The 27,227-nt window shown below is 45.6% G+C and overlaps 3 protein-coding genes, 1 long non-coding RNA gene and 1 pseudogene across 6 annotated transcripts; 1 reads left to right on the top strand and 4 right to left on the bottom strand.

Moving 5' to 3' along the window:
- Positions 1 to 264: 264 nt before the first annotated feature.
- Positions 265 to 7,804, bottom strand: LOC308581038 (olfactory receptor 2G3-like). Its single transcript, XM_081183480.1, has 2 exons — positions 7,743 to 7,804; positions 265 to 1,268 (listed from the first exon to the last, which is right to left on the bottom strand). The coding sequence occupies exon 2, from the start codon at positions 1,263 to 1,265 to the stop codon at positions 321 to 323; it is 945 nt and encodes a 314-aa protein (XP_081039606.1). The 5' UTR covers positions 1,266 to 1,268; positions 7,743 to 7,804; the 3' UTR covers positions 265 to 320.
- LOC308581402 lies at positions 1,397 to 4,955 on the top strand. The gene is made up of 2 exons (XR_014005056.1): positions 1,397 to 1,850; positions 4,402 to 4,955. It is a non-coding gene; the product is annotated as an uncharacterized lncRNA (long non-coding RNA).
- Positions 3,879 to 27,227, bottom strand: LOC308581037 (olfactory receptor 2G3-like). Of its 2 annotated transcripts, none has more exons than XM_081183478.1 (2): positions 25,797 to 27,226; positions 3,879 to 3,890 (listed from the first exon to the last, which is right to left on the bottom strand). In XM_081183478.1, exon 1 carries the CDS (start codon positions 26,746 to 26,748, stop codon positions 25,804 to 25,806), a length of 945 nt encoding a protein of 314 aa, XP_081039604.1. In that variant the 5' UTR covers positions 26,749 to 27,226; the 3' UTR covers positions 3,879 to 3,890; positions 25,797 to 25,803. The 2 variants fall into 2 exon arrangements, with proteins under 2 accessions (XP_081039604.1, XP_081039605.1); XM_081183479.1 differs by lacking the exon at positions 3,879 to 3,890 and having other exon boundaries at positions 25,735 to 26,748; positions 26,786 to 27,227.
- On the bottom strand, positions 11,588 to 13,910 carry LOC308580998 (olfactory receptor 2G3-like). The gene is made up of 2 exons (XM_081183411.1): positions 13,609 to 13,910; positions 11,588 to 12,601 (listed from the first exon to the last, which is right to left on the bottom strand). The coding sequence occupies exons 1-2, from the start codon at positions 13,681 to 13,683 to the stop codon at positions 11,654 to 11,656; spliced, it is 1,023 nt and encodes a 340-aa protein (XP_081039537.1). The 5' UTR covers positions 13,684 to 13,910; the 3' UTR covers positions 11,588 to 11,653.
- On the bottom strand, positions 17,876 to 20,249 carry LOC308581247 (olfactory receptor 2G3-like; annotated as a pseudogene). Its single transcript has 2 exons — positions 19,624 to 20,249; positions 17,876 to 18,895 (listed from the first exon to the last, which is right to left on the bottom strand). The product of its transcript is annotated as an olfactory receptor 2G3-like (transcript).

Here is a 27,227-nt window from a genome sequence, read left to right as displayed (position 1 = left end):
ACAGTTCACCCCCCCCCCTTGTGTTGATCCTGCTACTCAGAGCCCTTCCAGTTATTTTCTATTGTTCTTCAACATGTTCCTGACACAACAATTGTGCGTTAGTGTCGGATTTATTCTGCTTTAGTTTGTTCTATGATGCCTCCTTGGTGCTGCCACATTATTAATTCTCATTATAGGCTAATCTGTTGGATTATTGTGTGGGTGATGACAAAAAAAGCAGCTTTGTGTGATTACTGTCATAGAAGTGATTTTATTGAAGGGTTTTTATTATTATTAAAATAAATTGTGGAACCTCTGAATGAAGTTGGGAGACATTGGGCTTAAGTTCTCTTCGTCAGTCTTCTTAGAGCTTTGTGCACCTCTTTGTTCCTCAGGGTATAAATGAGTGGATTGAGCATAGTGGTGACAAATGTATAGAAAAGGGAGGCCATCTTGGTCTGGTCATGGGCACTGTTGGACGGGGGCTGGAGGTAGGTGAAAATGGTTGTCCCAAAAAAGAGGGACACCACAATCAAATGGGAGGCACAGGTGTTTAAAGCCTTTCGCTTGCCCTGAGCTGAGCGGATTGCCAGCGTGGCAACTGCAATGTAGCCGTATGAGACCATAATGAGTCCTAGTGGTACTACAAGGAACACTACGCTGGAAGCAAAGAGCACAGCCTCATTGAGAGAGGTGTCAACACAGGCCAACTTGATTAAGGCTGGCACCTCGCAGAAAAAGTGATCCACCCGGTTTTGTCCACACCGCGGGAGGCGAAGAGTCATCACCATCTCCACCAGTGAGGTGGTAAGGCCACTAACCCAGGAGACGGCAGCCATTTTGAAGCATAGGGATTGGCTCATAAGGGCACCATAGCGCAGCGGGTGGCAAATGGCAGCATAGCGGTCGTAGGCCATGACAACCAAAAGAATACATTCTGTGGAGCCCAGAGCAAGAAAGATGTAGAGCTGGGCCACACAGGCACCGTAACTGATGGTCTTGCTTTTCCGCCAGAAGTTTAACAGCATCTGAGGGCCCACACTGGTGGTGAAGCAAAGATCAAGGAAGGAGAGGTTGCTGAGGAAGAAATACATGGGGGTGTGGAGGTGGGGGTCCAGCCGCGACACCACAATGATGGTTGTGTTGCCCAGCAAGGCCATCATGTAGCAGGGCAGGAGAATTGCAAAGAGCAACATCTCCAAGCGTGGACGGTCAGCCACTCCCAATAAAATGAATTCTCCTTGGTAACTGTGGTTACCTTCTTCCCATACTGCTTTCCTGTACATTATCTGGAAAAAGGAAAACAAGGAAAACAGTGAAACACAAGTTCAAAATTGAGCTAGTATAAACAGCTGACAGAAGAAGATTAGTGGTATCGTTCTAAGCCTATGATCACCCAAGATTCCAATACAGTGGTACCTCAGGTTACATACGCTTCAGGTTACCGACTCCGCTAACCCAGAAATAGTGCTTCAGGTTAAGAACTTTGCTTCAGGATGAGAACAGAAATCGTGCTCCGGTGGCGTGGCAGCAGCGGGAGGCCCCATTAGCTAAAGTGGTGCTTCAGGTTAAGAACAGTTTCAGGTTAAGAACGAACCTCCGGAACGAATTAAATACTTAACCCGAGGTACCACTGTACTTGAAAAGAAAATAGATTTCCACATTCTATTCTAGGGTTGTGTTTTTGGCAATGTTGTTGAGCTTTGTTCGACATTTTTGAGCTATTTTTAAGGGAAATCGGCAAAAACAAAATTGCTGACATGTGTTTCCCAAACATTTTGCCCAGATACTACTTCTGATGGAAGGATTCTGTGTATGTCCGGGAAATTTCAACGTATGGCAACCCTACCATATTCCATGTCCAAGCTCTAGTAAGTGCCACCTCTGTCAAACAACTGCTGAATCTATGAATATGAACCAGAAACCATGAATACAACAAGAAAACATTCTTATTTCCACATGGCTTAACTAGCTGTTGCCAAGCTACAGCTCCTATTAGCCTCTGCAAGCATGGCCTATAGTTAAGGGTGATGTGAGCTTTAGTTCAGCAACATCTGCAGGGCCAATGATTCCTCTGCTTTAATACATCACACCTTGCTATAGTAATGTGTGGGGAGAAACCCCACACATGACCCCGAGGTGATTCTTTATCTCTTCCGACTGGTTTTCCTACTCAGACCATAGCTACGGGATGAACTATATCCTCAAGGGTTACAGAAATCAAGTCCATGTTATAGTGCATAGGTAGGCAAACTAAGGCCCGTGGGCTGGATCCGACCCAATCGCCTTTTAAATCTGGCCCATGGATGGTCTGGGAATCAGCGTGTTTTTACATGAGTAGAATGTGTCCTTTTATTTAAAATGCATTTCTGGGTTATTTGTATGTAAAATAAGTGCCCTATTGGATCAGTTAAGTCAGAAGATGGATTTTATGACTAGTGCGGCCAGAACCTTTGAACAGGTAGTGGGAAATTATATGGAGCCCACCCAGGAACCAAAACAGGAGTGTGCCATGACAGAACAACTGAAAGAAGAGGACCTTGCTGAATCTTGGGCGCCAGGGATGGAGGGACTTTTGGCCCAGCAAGAAAATGAGTCTTTGGATTTGATAAATGAACTTGGAAAAAAACAGATTTGGAAAGACAAAGTTTGGACTGATTTGGAAATGGGGGGTTGGACTGACCCCCCTATGCAGGGATGTTTGGACCTTCAGAATCTGGCAATGGGCCGTCAGAGGTTTGGAACTGTTGGGACTTATCTTGGAGGGAATTTGAAATGTGTTTACTGCTTGAAACATGTTTTAAAATACCACATGGAGTTTAGTCTGGACTATGAGAAAGGGGCTGATTTGTCGAAAAGGGTCAAAAACACTATCAAGCTGGAGTTCCCACGAGTGAAAGGAAGATATGAAGAAGAACTGTGGAAGGGACATGGAAGAGATTTGATGGCCTCGGATATAAGATCACCAGGTTAAATGGGCCAGACTAATGGGACAAAAAGGACTGATAATCCCGGGACCAGGGGGAGGGGACGCTGGAAGAAGATTGGATTGTTTTTATTCTCTTTTTTTATCGTTAGAAATGTTTTTATGAAAGTTGCAAAAATGTTGAAATGAAATTACTAGGCTCTTGTAAGAATGTTTAAAGAATTAGGTAAAAAGGTAATGGATATGAGAAGTTGGTAAAAATAAGATTTAAATTTTAAGTTTTAAGGCTTTATATAAGATAAGATGAAAATAGAGCAAGGTAATGTAATGACAGAATATTATGAATTATGGAAAGGATTTGCTGTGACAATTATTAATCAAGATACAAGAGATGGGAGGAGGAGGAGGTCATGGAAAGAAGGTAAAGAAAGTGGAGAATGTGAAAATGATGGTTTTATTTTTTCTTTTTATTCTTGTTTTTGTCTTTTTTATGTAATTTTGTCTTTTTCTTCTCTTTGTGATTTTAAAAATTCTTTTTTCAATAAATATCATTTTAAAAAAATAATATTTGTGGGGCATAGGATTTCGTTCACCCCCCCATATAGTCCCACCCCCCACAAGTTCTGAGGGACAAAGGACCGGCCTCCTACTGAAAAAGTTTGCTGGCCCCTGCTATAGTGCATAATACATAGTTGAGGATAGCTACGTTTGTGCATTACCGGGCGGGGGTGTGTGTGTGGATCCAGAGGTAAGAGTAAGATGAGACCATGGTTGAATCTAGACATATATAAAAAACGCTGCGAAAATGCTCTTTTTTAAAAAAAAACCCCCCAAAACATTTTAAAATATATATTGAATTTCCCATTAGCTCACTATCACTATCTAATGTCACATTTGTATAATGCAATTAAAACACATATAAAATGTTATATTTGCAGCTGTGTAGCTGAGTCCCATTTGACCAACTAAACCAGGGTTGGGAAACCTCATGCCCAGCAGTGAAAGGCAGCCTTCCAGGTCTCTTAAGAGTTCTCCCCACTGTCTCTGCTTTGCCCCCCAAGTGTTTCTCCCTGGCTGGAATCTGCCCTTGAATTCCGCTACTGTCTCTTGCTTGAGGGTAGGGTGTGTAGAAACTAGCCTAACATATGAAAAGCAAAGCTTACATTTGCTGTTCCACCCACTTTTGCCCTTGGCCCCTCCCACTGATGAGTGGTCCTCAGAAGGTTGCCAGAAGGAATATGTCTTTGGGTGAAAAGTCTTCCCCACCCCAGAACTGAGCAGTCACAAGGAATGGGGTGAAATTTTCACTTCTCATGGCACTGGATGATATGCTTCCCCCACCTTTTATTGTATTGGTTTCCTTAACATCCAGCCTCATTTAGAGGTCTGATAACCCACGAAGGCAACTCGTTTCTTTGTGATCATTAGTTGCCATTTTATTGTTCCCCTGTTTCTTTTAGGCATCGGCAGCTCAGCCCCTCTCCTTGTTCTTGCAGGTGCTTCCAGATTGAGGCTTAATATCACAAATGGGTCAAGATATCACAAATTCATCGTTAGAAAGTTACTGGATTTGAAGCTCTTCTAGACCCTGTCTTCTCTTTTGAGATCCTTCCAATTTCTCCCATTGTTTTGGATATATTGTAGTACTCCAATAATTTGGCAAGCCACTCTATTTTTGTCGGTATAATACCACAGAGACAGGGACTGGGAGGTGTTTAAAGGATACTTGCAAAACCATATTGAAAAATCAGAACTCCTATTAGAATAAACAAGTTCCATCTTAAATACTGAAATACTAAATAAGATGGATAACAATGTGTAATAGAAAAAGAAGCATGAAATTAGGTTAAAGGTGTATGAAAGAAAGTAATAGAAGTGGAAAGAAATGGCAATTGAGTAGATTGGAAGTCTAACACAAAGGTGGGGTGAGGGGTGGTGGATGGTGATGGGAAAAGGAATTATCTGTGGGATTGAGTGTAGGTATGTTTGAATATTTTTAAGGATTGTATGAAATGTATGTTTGTATGCTTGTATATTCGCAATATGTGTGTATTAATGCTGAATTATTTTAACAATAAAACCTTTTTTTTAAAAAAAGAAGAAGCTCTTCTAGACTAGGAAAATCTAAGAGTTTGGGTTCCTTTTAGTTTACGGGGGGGAAAACACCTTGAAAGATTATTATTGACCTAACTACACATTAGCTGCAGACTCAAGTAACAGAACTGCTAAAGCTGTTTTTAAAAAATGAGGGAGAAAGCTGTAATAAATATATTCAATCTGCTCCCCACCTGCATTTTCAAGCTACCTTCCTCTGACATGTTTTTTCTATTCATTTCCGAGCACATGTCTCAAAAGTGGGACGGTAAGAAACTTCAGGGAGGAAAGCAAAGCACAGCAAAATACACACCAGGATATCGCGAAAAGTGCTACATCCCATGAATGGAAAAATATTTCATCTCTGCTAATCTCTTTAATTCTATCATTCACAGCCCCTTTCTTTCTCAAGACGTTCCTCACACTACCTCACCTCTGTCTCAGTGAGAAGCAGATCCCTTGTGTCCAGCTTAGTTTTGCATGTGGGCTACGGGTATCATTTTAATTCTTTAAAATGTGAGTAGCCTGCACTGCGATGGGGGTGGCGCTGTGGGTAAAACCTCAGTGCCTAGGACTTGCCGATCGTATGTTCGGCGGTTCGAATCCCCGCGGCGGGGTGAGCTCCCGTCGTTCGGTCCCAGCTCCTGCCCACCTAGCAGTTCGAAAGCACTCTTAAGTGCAAGTAGATAAATAGGTACCGCTTTATAGCGCGAAGGTAAACGGCGTTTCCGTGTGCTGCGCTGGTGCTGGCTCGCCAGAGCAGCTTCGTCACGCTGGCCACGTGACCCGGAAGTGTCTTCGGACGGCGCCGGCTCACGGCCTCTAGAGCGAGATGAGCACGCAACCCTAGAGTCGGACACGACTGGCCCATACGGGCAGGGGTACCTTTACCTCTACCTTTAGCCTGCACTGCATTCTGAGATCTCCGAGATAGTTTGGGTGGGGGACAATTGAAGCATGGAAACCCAAGCCATTTGCAATAAATAAAATTAACAAGAACTTAAGAAGAAGAGCCCTGCCAGGTCAAGCCAATGGCCCACCCAGTCCACACAAGAGTGTGGAGGCAACGCTCTGCTTGTGCTGAGGCACACCTCGCACCCGGCATGCAACAGTGTGCCAAGGAGCCTTGTGCCCACGCTCCATGAACTCCTGCCCCTTGGCTAGAAGACAAGCTTTCCCCCCTGATATTTTGTCCTTTCATAAGATCTGTTTACTAGACAGAATGCTTGGCTGAAGCATGACAAGGAACACAGACACAATCCACTTTTGCAACATCTGCAGGAAGCACCTGCTGACGTGTATTAGCTAGTGTTTAAAATGTGCTTAGATGGAATGTGTTAAAAGTTCAGAGTGGTTTCACTACCTCTTTTCCTGCTGTATTTTATCCAATAAAAAGAGGCTCCACAAAGCTTGCCTTTCAGCCTGCTCCTGCACAGCTCACTTGCATCCAACCTCCTGTCGTCCTCGTTATTCCATGGAGTGGTCCATAGTTTTGTCTCTTGGTCTGCTAGGAGAGCCTTTGTTCAGGGAGCTGGTGGCTCAACCCTGGGCGAATGAAGTTCTCACTGGACTAACTCTGGATAGAACTCTCAGGTCAGCCTGAATAGCTCAGTTGGTTAGAGTGTGGTGCTGATAATACCAAGGTCGCAGGTTTCATCCCTGTATGGAGCAGCTGCATATTCCTGCCTTGCAGGAGATTGGACTACTAGATGATCCTCAGAGTCCCTTCCAGCTCTACAATTCAAAGATTCCATGATTCTGCAGTCCATAGATAGGTCTGTGCAGTCATGAGGCTACAGTGAGGAGGATTCCAGAGGTATCTTAGGTGTGCCTATGGACCAAGAAGATAGAATGCTGCCTTACACCACGTTAGAGCGTTAGGCCATCTATCTCAGTATTGTACCATGTTCTTCCACCTTGCATCCCCAGATGTTGTTGGACCTCAACTCCCATCATCCCCAGCCACCTTAGCTGATGGTGGCGCTTGCAACCCAACAACATCTGGGGACCCAAGCTTGAAGGACATTGGTCTATACTGATGGCAGCAGCTGCCCAAGGTTGCAAGCATGGGTCTCTCCAAGACCTTCCTGGCGATTGCGCCTGTATGCAGAGCAGATGTTCTGCCACTGAGCTACAGCCTTCCCTGTGTGACTAGAAGGAGAGGGGCAGAGAGAAAAGACAAAGACGGTGGGAGACACCCAAGTGAGGGGGAGCCAAGCAAAGGAGGAGACTGTGTAGACGGATAGAGGCAAAGAGATGGAGAGAGAGAGAGAGAGAGAGAGAGGCAGAGAACTAAAGCAGAATGGAACAGTGGGAAAGGGAAGGCTTTGAGGAAGATGTTAGGGAGAGAAATCCGTCAGGCTGATGATGGGGAGAGGAGAGGGAGGGAGGAGTGGACCTAGTTTAGATTTGCAAAGAAACCCACAGCATTCGACACATAGACTTCCGTCCTCAACCCGGTGCCCTCCATATATTTCAAGACTACAACTCTTGTGAATAAGCGTAACAATCCCATCCTCCCTGACTATCGGCCATGTCAGCTGGGCTGATGGGAACATCTGGAAGGCCCTCTGCCAGGAAAGGCTGCTTGACACCTCTGTGCTATGTACAGAAAGAGATGAAGCAGTTGAAGAATGGAACTGAATGCAGAGAGTCAAAATGCCATGCATTTTGAGCCAGCTTCGTAAGGATCGATGATAGTGGGGCAGAGGGAGGGAAGGACAGCTCCCTCGCCAGCTCTTACCCTGGTTGGTCTTCCTAATTCAGCCCAGCGCCTTGGCTCCTCTGGCTCAGCATTGTCTTCAAGAGTACCTACATGTACCTGTGCACCTGCATGGGTGCACTAGCATGATTTCTCTAACTCAAAAGGGACCTGTGGAGTCAGGAGAGATGCTTTTATTATGACATCACGGAGAAGGGCAGTAATGTCTCTTCCCACTTCCCAGCAGCTCTCCTGTTACGGGGCCCCAGAAAGACCAGAGCTCAGACGGAATCATTAGGGAGAGAAAATATACACATTATAATGAGCAAGGAAGTCCCAAAGACTTCCCGTCCTCCTCCTCCTTTGCACAGCATCCTCAGGAGGGGTTGACTTGCACCAGAGAAGGGATGGAAGGGAAAGAGCTGCTTAACCCTTTAAGGGCAAAGGGCAGTGGAGGAGTGCCCTTCCAGTATTTAAATCCTTAAGCAATAAGTAAACTTTAAAAGTTGCTAGAAGACATTGATTTTCCCGAGTACTCCAAATTATTTTTTGGAGACACCTACATCCACCCCAAAACATTTGTGCTTTAAAAAGTTTCGGGATTGTAGCAGGAAGTTATGGGATCTGTAATGAATGGGGATGAAGCAGTGTGAGTTCTCCCAGAGAAGTGCTGCTCCAGAGAAGCGGACACGGAGCAATGGATCCAAACTACAAAAAAGAAGATTCCACCTAAACATTAGGAAGAACTTCCTGACAGTAAGAGCTGTTCGACAGTGGAATTTGCTGCCAAGGAGTGTGGTGGAGTCTCCTTTTTTGGAGGTCTTTAAGCAGAGGCTTGACAACCATATGTCAGGAGTGCTCTGATGGTGTTTCCTGCTTGGCAGGGGGTTGGACTCGATGGCCCTTGTGGTCTCTTCCAACTCTATGATTCTATGATTCTAGGTACAAGCCGTATTGAAAGTGGGATTGCACCACGGGCATAGACAGGCTTTATGGTTTTTTTTGGGGGGAGGGGGGAACTGAGTTATCTGCGACCTGATTGGCCAGTTAGATCAGTATTTTTATTTACTGACATCATTTTGGGGCACAGCTGTCCCCTGCCCCCCCCCCAGCAATGCCCATGGATTGCATATAATGCCTGCTCATAACATCCTGAGCACAAACAGTTATGGATGTGCAATAAAAAGAGGCCTCTGGAAGGGCCCACTGCTCCAACCCTTTGTTCCAGGATATATCGGACTTGCTTTATGGCAACTGCATTGGGACATATTCAGAAGACCATTGTATCACAAGGAGTTCTGAAGATTTCCCCCTTGCATGCCTTCAGAAGTGCCCAGGCATAGGCTGGGGCTAGCATTTGCAGCCTTGTAGAGCACAGCTCTCTAAGAATAAATTGCATTAATTGTTACCTTTAAGAGATACGTTAATCTTTAATAGATAGGTTTTAATTCTATTAATGTTTATTAATGTCTGTCTCCTCTTGCTTTGTTCTTTATTTTCCTCATCCTGTTAATAAAACCCATTAAAGAGCAATTTTGATGGTCTTTGTTGTCCATCTGAATCCCAAAGGTCCACTGTCTTAGGCAGAACACCAGCCTTTTTTTAATTAATGCATCTGACTGGAGTGAGCCAGCAGTAAATCACACTGAGCAAGTTGGAGTTAACTCTTTACTAGCAAAAACAAGATCTGTGGAGGAGTGTCAGGCCTAATGAGCACAGCAACTCATCTCCAGTGGGTCTTGCTCCCATGAAGCAATTGCCAAGTCTCCTCATAGCTGCCTAAGTCCCCTCTTCACCCGGATTACCCCCCCCCAAGCAATCTGAGACTGCGCCTGGGTGAAGCTAACTTCTTCTCTGCCCTTGGTTATACCTCTCCTGGTTATGTGAAACCAGCAGGAAGGGGAGCTCATCACAGCAGGTGGGGGAGACACCCATGCCTCTTCACCAGCCAGACTCATCCCTACCTCGTGGTCTCCCTCCTTTCTTGCTTCAGCTCCTGTCTCTGATTCTGGATTTCTCTCCGCTACAGGCTCCTCTGAGTCACTGAGCCCTGCTACCTCTTCAGCTACCAACACCTCCTCCCAGTCTTCTCCCTCTTCTCCCTTTGACCCCTCAGTGTTGTCCCACCACCAATCCCCAAGCTCTGAGCTGCTTCCTTCCACCATTCCTCAACTTCAAACCAGTCCATGACAGCATTTTGCTATGGCTGAACATGGGAACCAAGAGTGTTGTATTACTGCTGATGGGAGCAGCTTCAGTACCGCAGAAACAGTTTGGCACTGTTTCCCCTCTCCCCAACCTGCATCTTTGTCCTTACAGTGGATCTTTGGGAAGGAAGATTGATCCTCCATTTTTATTCCCATCTACCTAATGGTTATATAAATGACAGTCATAAAAAAGTTAAAGGACCCCTGACAGTTAAGTTCAGTTGCAAACGACTCTGGGGTTGAGGCGCTCATCTCACTTTACAGGCCGAGGGAGCCGGCGTTTGTCTGCTCCGCAGACAGTTTTTCCGGGTCATGTGGCCAGCATGACTAAGCTGCATCTGGCACAACGGAATACCGAAACCAGAGCAGTGCACAGAAGCACCATTTACTTTCCTGCCACAGCAGTACATATTTATCTACTTGCACTGGTGTGTTTTTGAATTGTTAGGTTGGCAGAAGCTGGGACCGAGCAACAGGAGCTCACCCTGTCGTGGGGATTCGAACCGCTGACCTGCTGAGGCTCAGTGGTTTAGACCACAGCGCTACCCGTGTCCCCAATGACAGTCATACTAAAAGAAGAAATAAAGTTTTAGGCAAGTGAAGAGTGCCACAAAAGAGGTCAAAGAGGGGGTTTTTATTATTATTAAAAGATACTATAAACATGCACAGCCATTGTGTTGAGGCTCTAAATATCAGCTGACAAGATCCAAAAGTGAGGAGTGTGCTTAGGTCTTGCTTCTGGCTAGACATCTCATTGGTCAGTGTGAAAACAGGATGCTAGACTTAGGGTTGCCATATTTCAAGAGCTAAAAATCCTGGCGGAAATGACTGGCAGAATCCGAGACCAGGGAGAAGAGTCGTGGAAGAAGATTGGAAGAAATTTAAAGACTATTTGCAGAAATATTGTAAAATTAATGAATGTTAGAACGATGTTGGATAGAAATTAAGGGGTTTTCAGCTGTAATACTATAAAGGAATATGAAAAATGGATTATTAAATAGGTAAAAATTTTATGTTACAATAGCTTAAGATTAAAGACTAGGATAAATAAAGAGGGTAAGGATTTGCTGAACCAACAAACTGAACTGGAATACAAAAAAGGGAGGCGTGAGGAGGTGCGGGAAATAAGCTAATGAAAAATAAGTAATGGAAAGAATGATTATTTTTAACTATTTTTATTTTGTATTTTCTTACTTTTTTAATTTTTTTTTGTAACACTTTGAAAATCTTAATAAATATCTTATATACAAAAATAATAATCCAGACACAAAAATTTGTTGAGGTTTTTTAGGATCTGATAGTAGGTCCTCTGCTGCCGAGCCGTGGCCACCTATGCCAGAACCCAGGTAGCCAGCGCCAGAGGCTGAGCTTGAACCAGAGTCACCCATGCACATTTATTTCTTTAAAAAACCCCAAATCCAGGACATTTGCTTTAAGATATACCCCCCCCCCCGGATGGGCATGTAGGACCCCCAAAAGAGGGCATGTCCCGGAATTCCCAGACATATGACAACGCTAGACTATATAGGATTTTGGCTTGATCCAGGTTGGCTCATCTAAAGCAACTTGTAGTCGACCTTCGGGAATAACCATTATAATACATTCTAATTCATTGGATTATTCTGTGGGAGACGAAAATGAAAGGGGAGCTTAGTACATTTCAACAGTGCCATATAAGTGATCAATGAGGACTTTTTATTAAAATATAACCACAGAGCCTCTGAATGAAGCTGGGAGACATTGGACTTAAGTTCTCTTCATCAATCTTCTTAGAGCTTTGTGCACCTCTTTGTTCCTCAGGGTATAAATGAGTGGATTGAGCATAGTGGTAACAAATGTATAGAAAAGGGAGGCCATCTTGGCTTGGTCACGAACATTGTTGGACGGGGGCTGGAGGTAAGTGAAAAGGGCTGTTCCAAAAAAGAGAGACACGACAGTCAAGTGGGAAGCACAGGTGTTGAAGGCCTTCCGCCTGCCCTCAGCTGAGCGGATCCTTAACACAGCAGCCACAATGAAGCTATAAGAGATCATAATGAGGCCTACGGGTGCTACAAGGAACAGCACACTGGAAGTAAAGAGCACAGCCTCGGTGAGCGAAGTGTCAGCGCAGGCCAGTTTGATTAAGGCTGGCACTTCACAGAAAAAATTGTCTATTCGGTTCTCTCCACACCGTGGGAGCCGAAGAGTCATCACTGTCTCCATCACTGGGTTGCAAAGGCCACTAACCCAGGCAGCGGCAGCCATTTTGTAGCATACAGAGTGGCTCATAATGGTAGTGTAGCGCAGCGGGTGGCAGACGGCAGCATAGCGGTCGTAGGCCATGACAACCAAAAGAACACATTCTGTGGAGCCCAGAGCAAGGAAGATGTAGAGCTGGGCCACACAGGCACCATAACTGATGGTCTTGCTTTTCCTCCAGAAGTTCACCAGCATCTGCGGGCCCACACTGGTGGTGAAGCACAGATCAAGGACAGAGAGATTGGTGAGGAAGAAATACATGGGGGTGTGGAGATGGGGGTCCAGCCGCGACACCACAATGATGGTTGTATTACCCAGCAAGGTAATAGTGTAGCACACCAGGACAAGACCAAAGAGCAACATCTCCAAGCGTGGGCGGTCAGCCACTCCCAGTAAAATGAATTCGCCTTCATAGCTCTGATTACCTTCTTCCCACAATCCTTCCCTGTACATTATCTAGAAAAGGAAGAAACAAAAATAGCAAAACACCTACTCAAAATGGAGTTGGGATAAACAGTTAGCACAAAAGCAATAGTGGCATGGTCCACCACCGAGGGCCTTCTGGCAGTTCCCTCACTGCGAGAAGCCAAGTTACAGTGAACCAGGCAGAGGGCCTTCTTGGTAGTGGTGCCCTCCCTGTGGAATGCCCTCCCACCAGATGTCAAAGAGAACAACAACTACCAGACTTTTAGAAGACATCTGAAGGCAGCCCTGTTTAGGGAAGCTTTTAATGTTTGATGTATTACAGTATTTTAATATATTTTTTTGGAAGCCGCCCAGAGTGGCTGGGGAAGCCCAGCCAGATGGGTGGGGTATAAATAATAAATTATTATTATTATTATTATTGCAAGGCTGTGATCACCCAATGATTTTCATTCTTGGACATGAGACTAGTCCCCGTTCTCCAAATCCAAGCTCCAGTTAAGTGTAATATCTACCCAAACTGCTTCTGAATCTTTACAGTATGAATATGAACCAGGAACCACTTGTACAAGAAAACTTTCTCATGTTTACATGACTTAACATTTAGCCCTCCAGATGTTGCTGAAGCACAATTCTTTTCAGCCCCACCAAGCATGGCCAAATACTGGGATGATGCGAGTTGTAGTTCACCAACATCTGGAGGGCCAAAGGCAATCTACTATTTTTTTAAAACAACAACAACAACATTTAAACCAGATGATTGTCAGAAGAATAGGGTGCAGACTTATATGCAGTTTTATGCACATTACTTGGCTGGAGAGCTGTGCTGTGTGAATTTCAAAGAATGGCCATGTTTAGGTTAGCATATTTATTTCAGAAGGAGCAAATTACATAATTTCATTTCAAATAACAAGCTCAATCAAATGTCTCCTCCATCCCCGGTCAATACACATTTAATCAACATGAAGACATGGTATAGCTTTGCTTTCAACAGTATTGGTGCATACCCCCTGAATATTCAAAGGGTCCCAGATGCTTACCCATGGTTCCGTTTCCTTGGACTGAGGGACAGCGGAGACGGTGGTGTCTTTAAGAGAGATGGTTTCTTTGCACATATATACCACCTGGGCCTATGATGGAGGGGTTGGCAGCATTACACTCCAAGAGGGTCTTCCTTCTCCCATAGCCACAGCCTTGGATTCCAGTAGAAATCAGGTATGACTCTCCCTCTGTCTTTCTAGCCTGTAGCTTTTTCTCCAGCTTCTAGCTCTCCTAACTCAATTCTGCACTCTGGCCTTGGTCTTCCTAGCTAGCAGGTAGTTTAGGGGGGGAGGCTCACCTATTTGCATTCCCTTTGTTACCTTAAATCCTACGTAGCAGGCCATTACCAGGCTGGTCTAGCTAGTCCAAGAACTGAATCCATGCTGGATCCAGGAATTAGAAGGGGCCCAGGCATACAGCCTGTTCCCCCCTCAAACTCATAACAGTATTTTCATAGAATCATAGAACTGTAGTGTTGGAAGGGACCCCTGTGGGATGTGAAGGTACAGTAAAGTTCATCATTCCGACAGAGGACTAACGACCTCCATGTTCTAACCAGTTGCTGTGACAATCAGTTTGGCGGTTGGTGCTAGTTTTGAGAGATAACTGCTCAGTTGCATGACTTGATGATTGCTACAGCAAATTAAAGAGACTATGCACTTCTTAGCAAAGAAGTGGACATCAAGGAACTGGGAGATGTTCAGTACTACCTTGGGATTCAAGCTGAAAGAGAAGAAGACGGCTCGTTTCTTCTCAGCCAAAGGCAAAAGATTCATGAACTATTTAAAAGCATGCAGATGCAAGCTGAAAACACATTTGCTACAGCCATGGCCGCTGACTTCTTAAAGAATCAGCAGAGTTCAAACCCGTTGCCAGACAACAATATCGGTCAATGATTGGTAAACCTTTGTATTCAGTTACCACATATAGACCTGACATAGCCAATGCCGTGGGGATACTTGGTAGAAAAGTAAATGCCCCCACTGAATATTATTGGGCAGGAGTTTAAAGGGTGGTGCAGTATCTAAAGGGTACTATATATTCTAAATGAAGGTTAGCAGCTGTCAGTAATCCTGGTTTGATTGGGTATACTGGGGCAGATTGGGCTGGCGACTATGCTGATTATAAATCCACAAGTGGATATGTGTTTATGTTCAGGGATGGACCTGTTTCATGGGGTAGTTATAAACAGAACTGTGTAGCATTATCTTCCACAGAAGCAGAGTATGTTGCAGCTACAGAAGCATGCAGAGAGTGGCAAGGGAGACAGCTCAAAGCAGGAGACAGGGATGCGGAATCTCATATGTTTGGAGACATCTGCATAATGATCAATGCAAAAGGTGAAAGAAAAAGGGAAATGCTCCCCCCAAAAAACCTCTTACTTGGGTTGGCTTGCCTAATTCAGTCCAGCGCCTGGGCCCTTCTGTCTCAGCACTGTGTCCCATAGTATCTGTTAGTATCTGCACATCTACATGACTGTAGTAGCACGGTCTCTCTCAAAAGGGGCCTTCTGGAGTCAGGAGAACTGATTTTGTGATGTTATCCAGCAGGGAGGTGATGGAACAAGTTGCTATCCACCTACATCTTCAGCAGCTCCCTGAAGAACCATCATGGAGCCTCAGAAGGAACAGAACTCAGATTCAATAATTAGGGGGAAAATTTACGAAGGCTCAAAGGACTCTCCTCCTCGCTTGCATAATGTCCTCTGGAGGCTGTGACTTGCACGAGGGAAAGCATGGAAAGAAAAATACTACTTAACTCCTTAGGGAGCAAAAGTCTTTGAATTAACTAGCTATATGGGAATAGGCAAGGTGCTGGTCAATACTTCCATAGGGTGTATAAGGTCCAAGCCCACCAAAAGGAATCTCATTGCAGACCTTCCTGTAGACCCATTTGACCCCTTGCCTGCCCAAGAAGGGGGATTCTCCAGCAACAGATGGGGCCATAAGATCTTGTCTGTCTCCTCTTCCTTCATTCTTTATTTTCCTCATCCTGTTAATAAAACCCATTAAAGAGCAATTTTGATGGTCTTTGTTGTCCAACTGAATCCTAAAGGTCCACTGTCTTAGGCAGAACACCAGCCTTTTTTGAGTTAATGCATCTGACTGGAGTGAGCCAGCAGTAAATCACACTGAGCAAGTTGGAGTTAACTCTTTACTAGCAAAAACAAGATCTGTGGAGGAGTGTCAGGCCTAATGAGCACAGCAACTCATCTCCAGTGGGTCTTGCTCCCATGAAGCAATTGCCAAGTCTCCTCATAGCTGCCTAAGTCCCCTCCTCACCAGGGTTACCCCCCCAGCAATCTGAAACTGCGCCTGGGTGAAGCTAACTTCTCCCTTGTCATACCTCTCATGGTTATGTGAGACCAGCAGGGAGGGGAGCTCATCACAGCAGGTGGGTGAGACACCCATGCCTCTTCACCAGCCAGAGACTCATCCCTACCTCGTGGTCTCCCTCCTTTCTTGCTTCAGCTCCTTATTCTGGACTTCTCTCTGCTACAGGCTCCTCTGAGTCACTGAGCCCTGCTACCTCTTCAGCTACCAACACCTCCTCCCAGTCTTCTCCCTCTTCTCCCTTTGACCACTCAGTGTTGTCCCACCACCAATCCCCAAGCTCTGAGCTGTGTCCTCCCACCATTCATCAACTTCAAGCCAGTCTATGACAGCATTTTACTCTGGCTGATCATGTCATGGGAACCAAGAGTGTTGTTTTACTGCTGATGGGAGCAGCTTCATTACCACAGAAACAGTTTGGCACTGTTCCCCCTCTCCCCAACCTGCATCTTTGGCCTTACAGTGGATCTTTGGGAAGGAAGATTGATCCTCCATTTTTATTCCCATCTACCTAATGGTCAAATTAATGACAGTCAAACTGAAAGAAAAAAATAAAGGTTTAGGCAAGTGAAGAGTGCCACAAAAGTGATCAAAGAGGGTTTTATTATTATTAAAAGATACTATAAACATGCACGACCATTGTGTTGAGGCTTTAAATATCAGTTGACAATATCCAAAAGTGAGGAGTGTGCTTAGGTCTTGCTTCTGGCTACACATCTCATTGGTCATTGTGAAAACAGGATGCTATAATAATAATAATAATAATAAATTTTATTTATATCCCGCCCTCCCCAGCTGAGCCGGGCTCAGGGCGGCTAACAACAACCAAATAACAGTCAAATAATAACACATTCTAAAAATATTTCATTATAAAAATTAGTTAAAATCAAATTGATGGCAACCGATTAAACAAAATTCTGTGCAGGTTGCCAGAGGAGGGAGTCAGGCTGCGCCCTGACCAAAAGCTTGGCGGAACAACTCTGTCTTGCAGGCCCTGCGGAAAGATGTCAGATCCCGCAGGGCCCTAGTCTCTTGTGACAGAGCATTCCACCAGGTTGGAGCTGCAGCCGAGAAGGCCCTAGCTCTAGTTGAGGCCAGCCTAACCTCTCTGAGGCCTGGGACCTTGAGGGTGTTATTATTTGTAGACCGTAGGTTTCTCTGTGGGGCATACCAGGAGAGGCGGTCCCGTAGGTACGAGGGTCCTAGGCCGTATAGGGCTTTAAAGGTTAAAACCAGCACCTTAAACCTGATCCTGTACTCCACCGGGAGCCAGTGCAGCTGGTATAGCACCGGATGAATGTGATCCCGCGGCGAAGACCCTGTAAGGAGTCTCGCTGCGGCATTCTGCACCCGCTGGAGTTTCTGGGTCAGTCTCAAGGGCAGCCCCACGTAGAGCGAGTTACAATAATCCAGTCTGGAGGTGACCGTCGCATGGATCACAGACTTAGGGTCGCATGGATGCTAGACTTAGGGTTGCCATATTTCAAGACGCAAAAATCCGGACACAAAAATTTGTTGAGCTTTTTTAGGGCAATCGCCCGATAGCACCTCTGCTACCGCTGAGCCCTAGACACCTATGCCAGAACCTGAGTCGCCAGCGCCAGAGCCTGAGTTTGAACCAGAGTCACCAGTGCACATTTTTTTCTCAACCCCCCCCCCCCCCCAGAACCAGGACATACGCTTTAAGATGTAAAATTCCCGTGGGTGGGCATGCAGGACCCCCAAAAGAGGGCATGTCCGGGAATTCCCAGACATATGGCAATGCTAGACTAGATAGGGTTTTGGCTTGATCCAGTTGGCTCATCTTAAGCAACTTGTAGTTGGCCTTTGGAAATAACCGTTATAATAATTGCTGAAAGAAACCTAATTCATTGGATTAGTCTGTGGGTGACGAAAATGAAAGGGGAGCTTTGAACATTTGAACAGTGCCATATAAGTGACCAATGAGGACTTTTTATTAAAATATAACCACAGAGCCTCTGAATGAAGCTGGGAGACATTGGGCTTAAGTTCTCTTCATCAATCTTCTTAGAGCTTTGTGCACCTCTTTGTTCCTCAGGGTATAAATGAGTGGATTAAGCATAGTGGTAACAAATGTATAGAAAAGGGAGGCCATCTTGGCTTGGTCACGAACATTGTTGGACGGGCGTTGGAGGTAAGTGAAAAGGGCTGTTCCAAAAAAGAGAGACACGACAGTCAAGTGGGAAGCACAGGTGTTGAAGGCCTTCCGCCTGCCCTCAGCTGAGCGGATCCTTAACACAGCAGCCACAATGAAGCTATAAGAGACGACAATGAGGCCTAGAGGTGTTACAAGGAACAGGACACTGGAAATAAAGAGCACATTTTCAGTGAACGTGGTGTCAATACAGGCCAGTTTAATTAAGGCGGGCACCTCACAGAAAAAATTGTCTATTCGGTTCTCTCCACATCGTGGGAGCCGAAGAGTCATCACTGTTATTATCACTGGGTTGCAAAGGCCACTAACCCAGGCAACAGCAGCCATTTTGTAGCATACAGAGTGGTTCATAATGGTAGTGTAGCGCAGTGGGTGGCAGACGGCAGCATAGCGGTCATAAGCCATGGAAACCAAAATAATACATTCTGTGGAGCCCAAAGCAAGGTAGATGTAGAGCTGGGCTACACAGGCACCATAACTGATGGTCTTCCTTTCCCGCCAGAAGTTCACCAACATCTGAGGGCCCACACTGGTGGTGAAGCAAAGATCAATGATAGAGAGATTGGTGAGGAAAAAATACATGGGGGTGTGGAGATGGGGGTCCAGCCATGACACCACAATGATGGTTGTATTACCCAGCCAGGTAATCGTGTAGCAGGTCAGGACAAGACCAAAGAGCAACATCTCCAAGTGTGGGCGGTCAGCCACTCCCAGTAAAATGAATTCTCCTTCATAGCTCTGATTACCTTCTTCCCACAATCCTTCCCTGTACATTATCTAGAAAAGGAAGAAACAAAAATAGCAAAACACCTACTCAAAATGGCGCTGGAATAAACAGTTGGCACAAAAGCAATAGTGGCATGGTTGCAAGACTGTGTGTGATCACCCAATGACTCTCATTCTTGGACATGAGACTCGTCCCCGTTCTCCAAATCCAAGCTCCACTTAAGTGTACTCTCTACCCAAACTGCTTCTGAATCTATGCAGTATGAATATGAACCAGGACCATGCGTACAACGAGAAAACTGTCTCATTTTTACATAGCTTAATGTAGGGATGGGGAACATTCAGCCCTTCAGATGTTGCTGAAGTGCAGTTCTTTTCAGCCCCAGCAAGCATGGCTAAATACTGGGATGATGCGAGTTGTAGTTCACCAACATCTGGAGGGCCAAAGGTAATCTACTATTTTTTGAAAAACAACAACACAACAACATTTAAACCAGATGATTGTCAGAAGAATAGGGTGCAGACTTATAGGCAGTTTTATACACATTACTTGACTGGAGAGCTGCGCTGTATGAATTTCATAGAATGGCCATGTTTAGGTTAGCATATTTATTTCAGAAGGAGCAAATTATGTAACTTCATTTCAAATTACAAGCTCAAGCAAATCTCCTCCATCCCCGGTCAATACACATTTAATCAACATGAAGACATGGTATAGCTTTGCTTTCAACAGTATTGGTGCATACCCCCTGAATATTCAAAGGGTCCCAGATGCTTACCCAGGTTCCGTTTCCTTGGACTGAGGGACAGCGGAGACGGTGGTGTCTTTAAGAGAGATGGTTTCTTTGCACATATATACCACCTGGGCCTATGATGGAGGGGTTGGCAGCATTACACTCCAAGAGGGTCTTCCTTCTCCCATAGCCACAGCCTTGGATTCCAGTAGAAATCAGGTATGACTCTCCCTCTGTCTTTCTAGCCTGTAGCTTTTGCTCCAGCTTTGAGCTCTCCTAACTCAATTCTGCACTCTGGCCTTGGTCTTCCTAGCTAGCAGGTAGTTTAGGGAGGGAGGCCCACCAATTTGCACAGAGCCACTTCCTTTGTTACCTTAAATCATACTTAGCGGGCCATTACCAGGCTGGTCTAGCTAGTCCAAGAACTGAATCCATGCTGGATCCAGGAATTAGAAGGGGTGGTGCTGTGGGTTAAACCACAGAGCCTAGGACTTGCCGATCAGAAGGTCGGCGGTTCGAAACCCCGTGACGGGGTGAGCTGCCATTGCTCGGTCCCTGCTCCTGCCAACCTAGCAGTTCGAAAGCACGAAGTGCAAGTAGATAAATAGGTACCACTCCGGCAGGAAGGTAAACGGTGTTTCCGTGCGCTGCTCTTGTTCGCCAGAAGCGGCTTAGTCATGCTGGCCATATGACCAGAAGCTGTATGCCGGCTCCCTTGGCCAATAAAGTGAGATGAGCGCCACAACCCCAGAGTCATCCGCGACTGGACCTAATGGTCAGGGGTCCCTTTAACTTTACCTTACCAGGCTGGTCTAGCTAGTCCAAGAACTGAATCCATGCTGGATCCAGGAATTAGAAGGGGCCCAGGCATACAGCCTGTTCCCCCCTCAAACTCATAACAGCATTTTCATAGAACCATAAAACTGTAGTGTTGGAAGGGACCCCGAGGGTCATCTACTTCAATCTCTGCAATGTAGGAATCTCAACTAAAGCATCTGTTTGGTTTGGTTTGGTTTCTTAAACAAAATCTCTTACAAAAGGCTCTTTCAAAAGCTGAACGTTCATGACATAAGTGACTTCTTTGTAAGTGGATTGGAGTCAGAGAGAATAGTGTGGTTTTCTGTTTTGGTATTAGTAGCTGTGAAGTATTCAGAATTGCAAAACTGTAAGCAGAGATCTCCAGAGGGAATCTCTCCAGGCTTCACTGGGGCAAACAGCTCTTCATATCTAGGATGAGTTTGACTAGTGCAGCAGCTGCAGAATACATGCCTACAATATGAGGAGGATATATCCACCCCTTCTTTCCACCTATCGTTATGGGCGATGTGAGCTTTAGTTCAGCAACATCTGCAGGGCCAATGATTCCCCTGCTTTAATACATCACACCTTGCTGCAGTAATGTGTGGGGAGAAACCCCACACATGACCCCGAGGTGATTCTTTAGCTCTTCTGACTGGTTTTCCTACCCAGACCATAGCTATGGGATGAACTGTATCCTCAAGGGTTACAGAAGTCAAGTCCATGCTATAGTGCATAGGTAGGCAACCTAAGGCCCATGGGCCAGATCCGGCCCAATCGCCTTCTAAATCTGGCCAGCGGACGGTCCGAGAATCAGCGTGTTTTTACATGAGTAGAATGTGTCCTTTTATTTAAAATGCCTCTCTGGGTTATTTGTGGGGCATAGGAAATCATTCTCCCCCCCCCAAAAAAATATAGCCCGGCCCTCCACAAGGTCCGAGGGACAGTGAACCAGCCCCCTGCTGAAAAAGTTTGCTGACCCCTGGATTATGCCCCAGCCCCCTCCGCACAGCTCTGAGGTGAGCCAGTGACGTCTGCGTTGCCTGGTCATGTTAGCACCTGCGCCATCCAAACCAGCCAAATACAGGCTCAATCAAACTGGAGGGATGAGAAGCGTGCATGGGTGCCTGTGTGGAAGGAGGTGGCTAAATGGACACGGGAGGGGGGAGTTTAAGTTGCGGGGGGAAGGAAAATGGAGGCAAAAGTTCTCTCTCTGAGAAGCCAGCAGGAGCGCGCGCCCCTCCGCCTGCGTACCCCTCCTCCTCCCGCCTCCTCCCTCAAGCCGGCTCCCTTCTCCTTCTGCCTTTGTTAGGCGCGTGCGTCATTCTCAGGCTGCCTCACAGAGAAGTTGGGCTGCGATGGACAGAAATCAGTCAGATGATCTACGAGTTGATCGCGGTCGACCTGCTGCGCAGTGCTTACACTGTGAAAGAAAGGCCTAAGGGAGGATGCCAGGGAGATGAAATTATAAGGCTGACTCGGAAAGGGGAGAGCGAGCAGTTCACCTAAGTTTAGATTTGCAAAGAAAATGAATGAATTAAACATTTAGCCTTGACGCCGTCCTTGTCCAAACCCGATGCCCTCCAGATATTTAAGACTAAAACTCCCTTCCCTCTTAACTCTTAGTCTTGTCAACTGGCATTGATGGGAGTTGTTGCTGAAAATAATCTGGCAGGCACCACACCAGGGGAGGCTGCTTTGCACCGCTCTGTTCTGTACAGAAATAGTTGAATCAGATGAAGAATGAAATAAGATTGAATGAATAGAAAGAGCATTCAGGGGGAGAGTGTCAAGGGAGACAGCTCAAAGCAGGAGACAGGGATGCGGAATCTCATATATTCCTAGCTGTCAACCTTCCCTTTTTTTGCGGGAAATTCCCTTATTCCAGCGCCATTTCCCGCTGCTTCCCACTGCTATCCTGGATTGTTAGATATCCTGTAGACTGTCCCCGGGACAGGTGAGGCTGCTGATCCCTTATTTTTGAGGCTGCTAATCCCTTATTTTCAAATCTGAAAGTTGACAGCTATGCATATATTTGGAGACATCTGTGTAATGATCAATGGAAAAGGTGGAAGAAAAAGGGAAATGCTTCCCCCAGAAAACTCTTACTTGGGTTGGCTTGCCTAATTCAGTCCAGCGCCTGGGCCCTTCTGTCTCAGCACTGTGTCCCATAGTATCTGTTAGTACCTGCACATCTAAATGACCATAGTAGCACGATCTCTCTCAAAAGGGGCCTTCTGGAGTCAGGAGAAGTGACTTTATGATGTTATCCAGCAGGGAGGTGGTGGAGTGAGCTGCTATCCACCCCAATCTTCAGCAGCTCCCTGAAGAACCATCATGGAGCCACAGATGGAACAGAACTCAAGACTCAATAATTAGGGGAAAATTTTATGCTGCAGCCATGAGCAAAGAAGCCTCAAAGGATTTTCCTCCTCCTTGCTTGCGCAATACCATTTGGAGTCTGTGACTTGCATGAGGTAAGGCACGGAAAGAAAAATGCTACTTAACTCTTTAGGGAGCAAAAGTCTTTGAATCAACTAGCTATATGGAAACTGTTGGTCGGATAAATTTATTTCATTGCATATTGATATTTCTGAGTACTCCAATTTGCTCTTTGGACACTTCGTGTTGGTGTCACATTTAGAGAACTAGTTTTAGTCCAAGGGGGGGATCTGGGTTCACATCATCATACAGCCACAAACTTCACTAGGAATTGATCCACATTTGGTTTTTCTCCCCCTTGGCTTTTTGTCTCCTTGCTATGCATACGACACAGTTCACCCCCCCCTTGTGGTGATGTACTGCTATTAAAGGCCCTGTCAGTGATATTCTGCAACGTGTTTTTTACACCATCATTGTGTATTAGTGGCAGTGCTTTTTCCCTCCTAAAAAACTGTTTAGGGGTACTCTCATTTTCCTACTCATATTGAAATACTCCCCCTCAATGAGGCCAAACTTAGATTCACAAAATGTTTAGGGGTATGCGTAGTAGTAGTAGTAATAATAATAATAATAATAATAATAATAATAATAATAATAATTTGTTATTTATACCCCACCCATCTGGCTGAGTTTCCCCAGCCACTCTGGGCGGCTCCCAATCAAGTGTTAAAAACAGTACAGCGTTACATATTAAAAACTTCCCTGAACAGGGCTGCCTTCAGATGTCTTTTAAAGAAAAGATAGCTGCTTATTTCCTTCACATCTGAAGGGAGGGTGTTCCACAGGGCGGGCGCCACTACTGAGAAGGCCCTCTGTCTGGTTCCCTGTAGCCTCACTTCTTACAATGAGGGAACCGCCAGAAGGCCTTCGGCGCAGGACCTCAGTGTCCGGGCTGAACGATGGGGGTGGAGACGCCCCCCCTCCCAAGCACTGATCAGTTGTAGCATAAAGGATTTGCTTCGGGTTGTTCTGTGATGCTTCCTCAGTGTTACCACATAACTGCTGGGGCTACAGCATAACAAATGTGGGAGAAATCCCCTACACCAAACATTTATGGTATAGAATATTTCAACAGGAAGTTTGCAAAGAATGGAAATGCAGCAGTGTGACTGCCCCCCAAATTCTGCAGGTGCAATCAGCATGGTTTGGGCAACCCAGCCAGATGCGCAGGGTACATATAAAATTGTTGTTGTTGTTGGATTGTATGTGACCACCCCAAAAGCATCTTGAGCACAAAGAGCTATGAATGTGTGTTAAAAAGGACAGCTGCAGGGGCCCTTAATTTGACTTTGCAATCCAAGATCTTTCGGCTTAGCTGTCTGCCAATTCTACACACACACACGCACACACACACACACACACACACACACACCAACACACTACTTTTCTGTTTAATGCATTTTACGGCTGCTGATTGTCATTGTGTCATGTGAACCAGCCATGTGGCATTATTGCTACTTTGGTGGGGGTGACTTCCATCCTGCAGAACCAGTTTGACACTGTTTTCCCCACCTTCCTTCCCCTCCCATCTTTGGCCTTTCAGTAGATCTGTAAAGGTAAAGGGATCCCTGACCATTAGGTCCAGTTGTGACCGACTCTGGGGTTGCGGCACTCATCTCGCTTTATTGGCCGAGAGAGGTGGCGTACAGCTTCTGGGTCATATGGCCAGCATGACTAAGCCGCTTCTGGCGAACCAGAGCAGTGCAAGGAAACGCCGTTTATCTTCCCGCCAGAGTGGTACCTATTTATCTACTTGCACTTTGACGTGCTTTCGAACTGCTAGGTTGGCAGGAGCTGGGACTGAGCAACGGGAACTCACCCCGTCGCGGGGATTCGAACTGCCGACCTTCTGATCGGCAAGCCGTAGGCTCTGTGGTTTAACCCACAGCGCCACCCGTGTCCCATACAGTAGATGTGTAGGAAGGACATTTTATCCTCCATTTCATTCCCAACGGTCGTATTAATGGCAGTCTTTTTTATCTTTATTTTTTTAAAAAGGATATTAGTTCTCAATGCACACCTCTAAATATAACTTCTCAATAAATAATGCTGCTGGGGATGAAGGAGGACTTGGATTTTGTTCACATGTTAATAAGAAAGTACCTAATAGGCACCAGCAGTTACCATTCAACCTTAAAATGAATGCACCTGAACTCTGAAGGTGAATGTAGACATTACAATAAACATGGCAATAAACATTACAATAAACTGGAGAGGGTGGTTGTTGTGCTCTCTTTGAGCTTATCCACTTTTAACTTTCCTCCATGCTTTCCAGACATGGCCCATGCTTTAAATCTGCGCCTGCTGAATGACCTTTTGCTTTAAAGAGTGTTTTCCGTGGTGAATGCTCTGGAGCAAAATGGGGTGGGGGCACCTTTTAAAACAAGGACATGTGCCTGGAAAGAACGTACCTCAGGATATAAATTAGTGCATTAAGCGTGGTGACAACAAATGTATAGAAAAAGGAAACCATCTTGCCTGGTCACAAGAATAGTTGGACCGGGGGCTGAAGGTAACTGAAAATGGCTGCCCCATAAAACAGCGACACCACAATCAAGTGGGAGGCACAGGTGTTGAAGGCCTTTTGACTCCCCTCAGCTGAGTAAACCTAACACAGCATCATAGTGTAGCTATGAAAGTCCATAACGAGGCCTAGGGGTGCTACAAGGAATACCACACTGGAAGCAAAGAGCACCACCACATTCAGTGAGGTGTCAGAACAGGCCAATTTGACTGAGGCTGGCACCCAGGGCCAGCCCTATCATGGGGCAAACTAGATAACTGCCTAGGCCACAGACCTCAGAGGGGTGCCGTACAGACTGCAGTGTCCAGCCTGATTCATTGGCATATCCGGCAGTCAATTCAAAATTAAAAGGAAGCTCTGGTTAAGACAAAAAGTGCCACATAAGTGATCAGTGAGGTTTTATTTATTTTTTATTAAAATATAACCACACAGTCTCCGAATGGAGTTGGGAGACATTGGTCTTAAGTTCTCTTCGTCAGTCTTCTTAGAGCTTTGTGTACCTCTTTGTTCCTCAGGGTATAGATTAAGGGATTGAGCATGGTGACAACAAATGTATAGAAAAGGGAAACCATCTTGCCCTGATCGCGGGAGTAGTTGGACGGGGGCTGGACATAGCAGAAGGTGGCTGTCCCATAAAAGAGCGACACCACGATCAAGTGGGAAGCACAGGTGTTGAAGGCCTTCTGCCTGCTCTCTGCTGAGCGGATCCTCAACACAGCAACCACAATGTAGCAATAAGAGACCATAATGAGGCCTAGTGGTACTATAAGGAAGACAGCACTAGAAGCAACAAGCAAAGCCTCATTGAAGGAGGTGTCAACACAGGCCAATTCGATTAAGGCTGGCACCTCACAGAAAAAATTGTCTATTCGGTTCTCTCCACACCGTGGGAGCCGAAGAGTCATCACCGACTCCACCACTGAGGTGCTTAGCCCACTAATCCATGCGACGGCAGCCATTTTGTAGCATACAGAGTGGTTCATAATGGTAGTGTAGCGCAGTGGGTGGCAGACGGCAGCATAGCGGTCGCAGGCCATGACAGCCAAAAGAATACATTCTGTGGAGCCCAGAGCAAGGAAGATGTAGAGCTGGACCACACAGGCACCATAACTGATGGTCTTGCTTTTCCTCCAGAAGTTCACCAGCATCTGCGGGGCCACACTGGTGGTGAAGCAAAGATCAAGGAAGGAGAGGTTGCTGAGGAAGAAATACATGGGGGTGTGGAGATGGGGGTCCAGCCGCGACACCACAATGATTGTCGTGTTGCCCAGCAAGGTCATCGTGTAGCAGATCAGGACAAGACCAAAGAGAAACATCTCCAAGTGTGGGCGGTCAGCCACTCCCAGTAAGATGAATTCTCCTTCATGGCTCTGATTATCTCCCCACATTGCTTCCCTGTACAACATCTGGAAAAGAAAAAAAGATAAATAGCAAAATACCTACTCAAAATGGAGCTGGAATAAACTGCTGGCACAAAAACAATAGTGGCATCTTGGTATGGCTGAGATCACCCATGTACCATGTGTACAATGAGAAAACCTTCTAATTTTTACATGGCCTGATGCAGGGATAGGGTACCTGCACGTAAGGGTTGAGATGCTTACTGAAAATGAAAATATTTTATAGTGATCTAAAGAAGCCAAATTAATGTTGAAAATAATTAGATTGAAATAAAGTACCAGCTATCATATGCTCATATGTAAACCAGTGGTCAGCCACACTTTGAATACTGTGTACTATTCTGGTGGTCAAATCTTAGAAAAATGTAGACTTGCGGTTAAAAATACGTAAAGACAAAGAGTATACAATAAAATGATCCAGGGTTGGAGACCTCCCTTATAAGGAAAATCTGTTTTAAAAAACTTAACAAAGGTTGAATAACCTA

The sequence above is a fragment of the Podarcis bocagei genome (genome assembly GCF_964188305.1).
Source record: "Podarcis bocagei genome assembly, chromosome: 2".
NCBI classification, from domain to species: Eukaryota; Metazoa; Chordata; class Lepidosauria; order Squamata; family Lacertidae; genus Podarcis; species Podarcis bocagei.
Note: the sequence above shows the minus strand (reverse complement) of the source record. Positions and strands in the feature narration are given on the sequence as shown.

What these genes read in the sequence shown, in the direction of transcription:
- LOC308581038 (XM_081183480.1), bottom strand. Translation starts at nt 1,265, where the DNA reads ATGTACAGGAAAGCAGTATGGGAAGAAGGTAACCACAGTTACCAAGGA.
- LOC308580998 (XM_081183411.1), bottom strand. Translation starts at nt 13,683, where the DNA reads ATGTGCAAAGAAACCATCTCTCTTAAAGACACCACCGTCTCCGCTGTC. An exon ending in CCAAGGAAACGGAACCATGG is followed by an intron (nt 12,602 to 13,608) that starts GTAAGCATCTGG and finishes TTCCTTTTCTAG; the next exon opens with ATAATGTACAGGGAAGGATT.
- LOC308581037 (XM_081183479.1), bottom strand. Translation starts at nt 26,748, where the DNA reads ATGTTGTACAGGGAAGCAATGTGGGGAGATAATCAGAGCCATGAAGGA.